The sequence below is a fragment of the Etheostoma spectabile genome, chromosome 16, assembly GCF_008692095.1.
Source record: "Etheostoma spectabile isolate EspeVRDwgs_2016 chromosome 16, UIUC_Espe_1.0, whole genome shotgun sequence".
Taxonomy (NCBI): Eukaryota; Metazoa; Chordata; class Actinopteri; order Perciformes; family Percidae; genus Etheostoma; species Etheostoma spectabile.
In genome coordinates this window covers 7,254,462-7,262,921 of record NC_045748.1, presented here as the reverse complement: position 1 = coordinate 7,262,921, position 8,460 = coordinate 7,254,462, and the positions used below count along the sequence as shown (strand labels likewise).

Here is an 8,460-nt window from a genome sequence, read left to right as displayed (position 1 = left end):
TTAAAAAACACAACGAAGGGAGCGACCACACTGGACACACCTGCACCAATTTGCTTGTAATTTGAATTCCCTGCACAGAATAAAGTGCCGGACTGTCGTTGTACAGTACAATCACTCTACAACATCAAAGTAATTTCCTGTCAATCACTTAGCTTGCACAGCTAATGACATCAGCAAATGCCATTAACTAAATAAAGGAGAAAACCCTCGGCATCCATTTCAGTTACTCTCCAAGCCGGACACTCTTTATGCCATTCTCTGCTGATGAAACAGCCATATTTTGTCTTTACCACAGACGTAATGCAACAATGACCCACTTCTGATTGTATTAAATTTGATTGGTATGAGGTGTGTTGCTGCTTGTATTTAAACTTTGGATGCTCAGAGCGTTTCTCCAAAGAAACACAGGGTCTGGCAGTTGGATGAAAAGGGGGTATCAGCAGGGGGCAGGATTTGACTCAGATGCACAAAATCAATTAAAAAATGGTCTGTGCAAAAAAGCCAGTTAGTGTGAGAACCATTAAGAAGAGTTGCTTTACTGAGTCATCCAGGCATAGTCTCGCTTTGCCAGACCCTCATCCAAAGAGCGCTGAAGGAGGGTCTGGTTACTCCCTAAAGCATTCGAGGATGGGAGGAAAACGTGCATTTCTTTAAACCAATTAGAATTGTCATGGGCGGTGCTAAGCTCTGCAGAGTGCTGCTGCAAAATAGAGGTGGGAGAGAAAGAAAACGGAAGGAAACTGAAATTACATACGGCCCCGGAGCATTCCTGGAGGTGGAACATCAAGGATCAAGTGAACCCTGGTCTCTGGTTATGTCACAGTCCTGCACTTTGTACAACCCCCGACCCTATGACTTGCATGCGGAACAAAAATGTAGACTTCCTATACTGGGAAAAAAACGTTGTCAGTGAACATAATTCCTGAAGCAAAGATATGAAGACAATTAGCTATTCCTGGTAGACAAATGCACGGAAACTCCAGTTTTACCAACCTCCAAAGATGATTGACTGCTGCTGAGATCTCATGACTGTAACCCATCATCTCTTACCATGAGGTCCATCTGCTGCATCCTGTTGTATCTATTCAGTAACACTCTCACTAACTTCTGTTAGTTTAGTCTTATGGCCCTTGTAAAAAAAAAAGAGATCATATTCCCCAAAAAATAGCAGTTAAGTTAGTTATCTGTATCACAGCTGGTGGTGGAAAATGGTATTCATAATCTATCATCATAATAGCAACTGATTTTCTTTTACATATTGAGATATTCTGTCCTCTTGGTAAATTTTTGTATTGTCGTCCTCAATAAAATAGCTATTTCCCAAATAGTAGTTCAGCGGCTGGTTTGCCGTACCAAAAGACTGTGTTGTGCAAAACGTATCGCTTGCAGTGAAAAAACGATCATCCATACCACTCGGTTCCCACAAAGCTTTTTAGCCTCTTTTACCTTATTGTTTCTGGTTTTTAAATTGTATTCAATTAACTTTACTGCAGACCCAGTACATGGTAGCTTTTTTAAGGAATACAAAAGTTTTTTGGGTTTGTACTACACACTTTACTTAACACTGTTCTTTACCTGACCTTTCACTTTATGACTTGTGTCTCTGTGTTATGACCCATATAATATGACATATGGCTCCCTGGTGCAGAGTTTCCCTCTGCTGCTCACTGGAGACTGGAGAAAATACAGTGACAGACGGGGGAAGCCAGTCTTCATCTATCACTTTATAATACCACATTAATTCAGTGGTAGTACATTTCTGCACTGGATTTGGAAAAAATTGTTATTACATTCTTGTTTGTCGAGAGGGCTTTTGCTTTACAGACAAAATGTGTGTTCTTTTCAGCGTAATAAACTTTGACTTTGCCTCTGGAAAGTCAAACGTTTTGTTCTGCTGTTGGAAAGACCCATGATGTTTAAGAGGCCATCCCAATATTAGCTTCCCGGTTGAGGCCTCCAGTTACAAGTATCGCTTGTTTTATGGTAATGAACATTACAGCTCATAGAAATGCCTTTTGGACCATTTAAAGAGAAAACGAGTGAAAAACGAAGAGAGCGGGGACCCACTTTTTCATAAGAATTTTCTATAAAGTCAGCTTATTATCAGCATTTTGCTACCCAGAAGCACCCAGCCATGCCAACCTCCCAGAGTGAAACCAGAAGATGCTCAAACCCAACAAGTAATATCGTGGTAGACGCCAGTTTGGATTTCACAGCCTTTGTGTTTGCAGGGTTATTCCAGGCTCTTCCTCTCTACTAACACTGGCATGAGATAATCTGTTTTAAGTCTCAAGTTTTCTGCCTGTTTCGTCAGTAGACTTGCTGAGGAAACTGTCCACAGAATGACCTCCGTTGTGTGAAATCCACTGCAGCCTTTTAAAAGTGTACAGATGTAGCAAGCACTAGTAAATCCCCCCTAAATTTTGGTAATCTGTTCTTTTCAAAAACAGATTTGACCCATTCCCTGTTTGAAGCATGAGTTTACTTAAGTATCAGTTGATTGATGGTGATTTTAAAAAGGATGGAAACGTTTTAAGGAAATCATTCAAACTGAAGCATGTGGAAACAAAAGCCTTTTCAAGTTGAAGCATTACCTTGTTGAAAAAAAATTCATCAAAATAACAAACAGTGCAGCTGGAACGGTCAACAGGGACAATTCATTTAATTGATTTGTTGGTACCAGGGACAGACCAGGACTAAAAACATCCCTGAACTTAAACGATCCAACCACACTCAACAACCTCCAACCGCACAATCATGATAGCCGATAATAAAGCTGAATTGGCTAAAAGGCCTCATGGAAGATATTGTGGAAATAGCATCAAAGCTTACTGTGCTACAGTATGCAGGGCTGATCACATGGAACTTGATAATGTGGCTCATTAACTTTGTATTCATTACTCACCCAGCAGATATTAACGTTCCACTGTGTGTATTACAGGTGTATGGCATAAGGCTTTGCCCTACAAGTCCTACAAACCATAAAACAATATGTAATTTTGTCATTCCCTCTAATACGAACACTAGAAGCATTTTATAAATTAGTGCCTCCAGCAGTGGCAGAAAATACGACCCACGGGAGTGTTTTCTGTTCTAACACCAAAATGTCACACTTTTAAACATGAGTGACAGGCACACTTTTTAATCATGTCATTACCGTTGTGTTCTGGTCACACTTTAGTTATATTTAGGCGCAAAATTTTTTTAGTAAGGTTTAAAAAAAAATATATTTAAAAAAAAAATATTATATTTAACAAAAGATGTATCCTGGGATTCATTTATAATAAAAAATATATTTCACTAAAATAGACAATTATATTAATCGCAATTAATCGTCCAGGAGAATTTGGAATTGTTACAGTCCTACCACCAACCCTCCATAGGTTTGGTTCTACAAAAGAATAACAATACACATATATAACTTTTATTTATCACTGCATAAGAAGAATATCCCCTCTTTGGGAATAAACGTGGGATTAAAATGTATGAAAATATATGACAGAGGTGGGGGGGGTGGGGGGGGTTGAGGCTTAATATTACGGGGGCACGGGTCACCCTTGAATCGCCACTGGTAGTTCAGTTTGTTTCGTAAAGTTAACAAAAAACTTGCTCTATGTTTTAAACAGAACACGAGCCCGGGTCTCTTGGGTGAAAGACGTGTTTGTTTGACCCATCCAACCTCCTCCTTACGCGTAATTTGGCGCTCTTATACTTAGTCACCTTACTGCCTATTTTGCACCCGTTATAATAAAGGGAGACCACTAGAGGGCTCAGCCACTATAATGGTAAATGTGACTTGTAATTTTTCTGTGGAGGTTTCACCTGACGAAAGGGATACAAACCTGAAGCCAAATTACAAAATGATTCAATTTGCTGTTCACATAAGCAAAACACTGCATTCTTTGTGATCTCTGTTTTTCATGATATTTTATGTTAAAATATTCAAGAGGAAACAAGCAGAGGAACTGTAGCAACACTACACTCTTCAGTAGTCAGACAATAGTTATTATACATTAAAAACCCAGCCCAGTATCGCAGTTCATGTTCAGACCTCTGGATTTGCCAACATTCAGTTCTGATGCAGGAAGTAGTGTGCCCTTTCTGTGGAGAGGCAGGAAGTGAGGGTTTGGTGGAGTGCTAGATTAGCGCGCAGTGTGTTTGACTTTCACTCAGATGACCAGAGTTTACCTTCCTTCACAGACATGCAGTTTTTATTCATCCCCTAACTTACAATCTCTCCCCGACCTTAACCACATCATACTTGCCAAGCACAGATACTTTTGAAAGCAGCATGTGAACATTTTGAAAATTGGACGTAAAAAAAATAATAAATGAGTCATAATTGTGAGGTTTTGCAGAATCATCCAATAACAGTGTTCTTGTTTGGTAATAGGGTTTAATAAACAGTGGTTTTATTAGCATCATGTGCATCCTGTGCAATCAAACAAACAAACAAAATTAAAATGGCTAAAAACAGTGGGGATCAGAGATCTGAAATTACCAGTTGTCAAATGCCTTTGGCTACTGTGATTTTGGTTAGGTGTGAGCATGTGTGTGTGTGTGTGTGTGAGAGAGAGAGAGAGAGAGAGAGAGAGAGAGAGAGAGAGAGAGAGAAAGAGAAAGAAACCATGAGAGCTATTGTTATTTAAGGCTAAATGCATTTTTGGTTTTGTAACTTTTCAACTTTCCATCACAATCCACTCTGACTGAGGCCCACACACATAGAAAAGAGCAGGCGAGCTCCAAGTGGGAATCCTCCCACTCTTGTTAAGCACAGCGCCCTTTATCCCAGGCCTTCAAATACTCTACTTTTGTGAACAGGTGATGAAAACTATAGACAATTAGAGATATAGAGATATAAATCTTTTTAATAGTTACGTTAAGTATGCTAACGTTGTTGTAATAATGAAATAACAATTTTGGGTTGCCACATTTTTAACCGAATATAAAAAAATGATTATTATTAATGTAATAAAGTTCTTACAGACAAAGTCTGCAACTTTTATAAATGTGCCTTACTGTGAAGTGGCAACTAGGTAATTTTTAACTACATGGAGAGTTTGGAAATAATGGCCAGTTTGCCAGTATGAGTACTGGATGTGTAGGTATACTCTGCGGTGTGTGCCTGTCAGTGTGTGTGTGTCTCAAAGAGACAGCCTGAAACCTCTTGGTGAAAGCAATCGGATGGCTGGAGAGTTATAATATCCTCTGAGACTCTGCACACCAGGGGGTTGACAGACAAGATGGAATCCGTTTTTTCCCCTTCTTCCACTTTCACCTGCAAAGATTAAGTGGCTGACAAGAACCAACAAGATATGGATGAATCTTTGGCCAACCTCTATATTTGAGAAGTGGCTTTAACCTGGTGAAAAGAGCCACTCAACGGATCTTTTCCTCCCCCAATACCAAGGTATATTCTGATAAACTGATTTTTCCCACTTTACACCTTTACATGGTTATAATAGCATTTACTTATCAACTTGATTGCCTAAATTCAATAAAGATACTTTCTACCAGCAGGTTGGTTAAAACAAATCCAGCATTTAACCAGGATCACCCAGAATTGCGTTTTTAAATATTATAATATAACTGTGTTGCATGTACAACCCTGCTCTGGTAAATCTGAGCGATGTTTACAGGGGAGAGTTTGGGTAATCATTTTAATACGAACCTCTATTTTCACTTCCACATTAGCAGAAATGGGGTATAACGAGTTAGTTCACTCCATTTTCATGTACTAATGGTTAGACATTTTGGTAAATACACGAGTTAGATAAGATTACTGATAACCCCCACGTCTGTCCGTCAAATATGAAGCTGCAGACAGGAGAGCTTACCGTATTAGCTCAAAGACTGGAAACAGGAGCAAACTGCTAGCATGTCTCCGTCCAAAGGTTAAAAAAATGTGCCACCAGCACATTTAGAGTTCACTAATTAAGATGTTGTATCTTCTCGCTTTAATCCATACAAAAACAGAAGTGTAAAAAGGTCTGCTCTTTATGGCAGTTAAATGTGCAAGACTGTACTTCTTGGCCGTGTTCAGTGAAGTCCTTTGTGTGTGTCCTGTCGTCAACATGAGGTTGATTATTATAAAATAACTGTACTTTTACCTATGCACAGTTTTTGGCTTCTATACCCACGTCTGGAAATAAGTGCCTCAGATAATACGGCTGAACTGGCTGTTTTTTTCAGTCTGTCAGTAATCTGGCTTCTCTGGTTGCTAATGGACCCAGGTTTAGCGAGGCTGCCCAGATCACAGCGGTGACATTTTTAAATTAAATGTGACCTTAACCAAACAGAAGGATGGGAAAAAACTATACATTAACATAAGAAATTTCCCATAGATACACACACAGTAAGTATTTCTCCATCATCTAACAATGACAAAGGTATCTGTCGTCAGTTAGTCATAGCCAAGTGAGAATGGGTTCTCTTTATCGCCTTTGATTGGCAGGAAAACAGCGAGGATGAAAACACATGATTTTTCCTATATGCATTTTTTTTCACAGGTCTACACAAGCACACACATCTTGCATAAACACACCCGAACATCCACACTCTCGCAGACAATACAGCAATACACCCCAAAACGTAACCAGATGCAGGTGCACACGCTCAAAAACACACACAGATAGATATTTTCCACACACACGTTTTTTTGCAAGTGCACAACTGCTCAAACTTAGTGAAAAGGTGCACTTCTCTTTTTCTGGGTTGTGTCTGCACCCTGTTGTTATTCCTGGTGCTCTGCAGTGCCATGCTCATATGCTGCATCCAATTTAAGTGCTGCTACACAACAGCAAAACCCACACTCCCTAGGCCACTGTCACAGTTCATTCATGTTAATATTAAAGTCATTTTGTATTCTGCCACAGCAGCTTAGAGCTAATTATATGTCTCTTACATCACATGTGTCCTCTTGGCTAAATGGAAATAATTAGCATTTGATTAAAAGTTCCACGTTGAATAAAATCACTCTAAGTTGGATGCATTTACAGTGTCTCCTATTATGTGACCATTACCTACCTCATCTCCATACTTCTTGTTCGGACGTTATAGGCACAAGTGTTCATTGCCTTTAGCTGAACTCTGGGGTCTTACCTGTGCACAGGAGAAGCGCGGTGAGTCCCACGCAGCGGAGCGGCCCCACGTCTCGCCGTGGACTCATGTTTATTCGGAGAGGGGCTGCTGGATAACTCCCTCAGCGGAAAGCTGCACAAGTTTGCACGCAATTTATCCTCTGTGAGCAGTTTTCCATTTCAAACAATACAGCTGTATTCCGTGCGACACCACCTGCCATCACAGACATGAACGCACGGTCAGTGGGCTACCTTGCCATAAAAACACACGTATGGTGGACTAGAAGAGACGTCCACATCGGTCTCCCAGATGTCTCCCAAAATGTATAGGCTATAACATATGGACGTTAATTCATCAACTTCTCATATGTCTCTTTCTGGCTGATCTCATTCTACACGGTACATGTTGATTTAATTGTTAATTTCTGAATAAAACAGATGCCTCCGGGGTGCGTAAAACAAACCGTGTGTCACCAATCTCACCCTACAGCCCCTTGGATGCTTAATATTTGACAAATTTGTGCTGAATGTGTCAAAGATCAAAACCTATTCTTCTTATCCTCTGTCTCTGAGCTTTGCACACTTGTAAAAACAACCACTACAGGCTACAAAAAGCAACATTATGGAATTAAGAAGAATTCTGTGAAATTGATGCAGTGTTTTTGTTTCTTTGCTTCTTACCATTATTTCTCGTATAGCACAGGATTCGGCGCTGCGGTTCAATTCATCCAATACTGACATTAAAATACACCAGTCTCTTCATCCAGGCAAGAATAATTTCATCAACGATACGAGCAAAAAAAAAAAAGTCCTCAACACTCTCTGGTTTTTAAAGAGATCTCAGAACACGCGCAGCTATTTGTTTTTCTTCTTCTTCTTCTTCTTTTTCATAAAGTGGTGGTTCGACAGCGATCCACATCACCTGGCAAGTGACATGTGATGCGATATATCTGGCAAATAGTCCTCCAACTTTCCGCGCGATGGAGAAGCGTGCACTGTGGATCCAGGAGCTGTTGCCACTGCAGCCTGTGGCTGTGTGGACACGGACAGTGCTGGTGCTGAAACTGAGGATGGGATGGGAACGGGACGCGCAGTCCCGGCTCGATTGGTAAATTAGAGGGTTTCACGTCAGCAATTGTGCCATCCAATTTCCGGCTCATATCACATCGAGATCGCGTTTTTTTATTCCCAAAAACCTTTGGAAAAAGAAAGTTGACGGCAAATTAGAAAGGGGCCCCCGTCGACACCACATATTTTCAATTACATTTTGGGTGAAATGGTGAAAATGAGCCTAAGACTGCGACTCTACAAGCAGACAGTAATCTCAATTTAGACAGTAGATAACCACTTTATCAGGTGTATTCATACCATGGAGCAGCAG

The 8,460-nt window shown here is 40.3% G+C and overlaps 1 protein-coding gene across 3 annotated transcripts in view; it reads right to left on the bottom strand.

Annotated features, from left to right (window-relative positions):
* Nucleotides 1–8,172, bottom strand: part of si:dkey-112m2.1 (transmembrane protein 132C) — a 149,903-nt gene extending 141,731 nt beyond the window's left edge. For 2 of the 3 annotated variants that reach the window (XM_032540118.1, XM_032540120.1), the window contains exons 1-2: nucleotides 7,761–8,172; nucleotides 7,102–7,293 (exon numbers count right to left, since the gene is read on the bottom strand). In XM_032540118.1, the coding sequence (XP_032396009.1) occupies nucleotides 7,102–7,168 (67 nt within the window). In that variant the 5' untranslated portion in view covers nucleotides 7,169–7,293; nucleotides 7,761–8,172. The remainder of the gene's footprint in view (nucleotides 1–7,101; nucleotides 7,294–7,760) is intronic. The other variant, XM_032540119.1, reaches the window with a different exon arrangement.
* Between the last annotated feature and the right edge of the window lie 288 nt (nucleotides 8,173–8,460).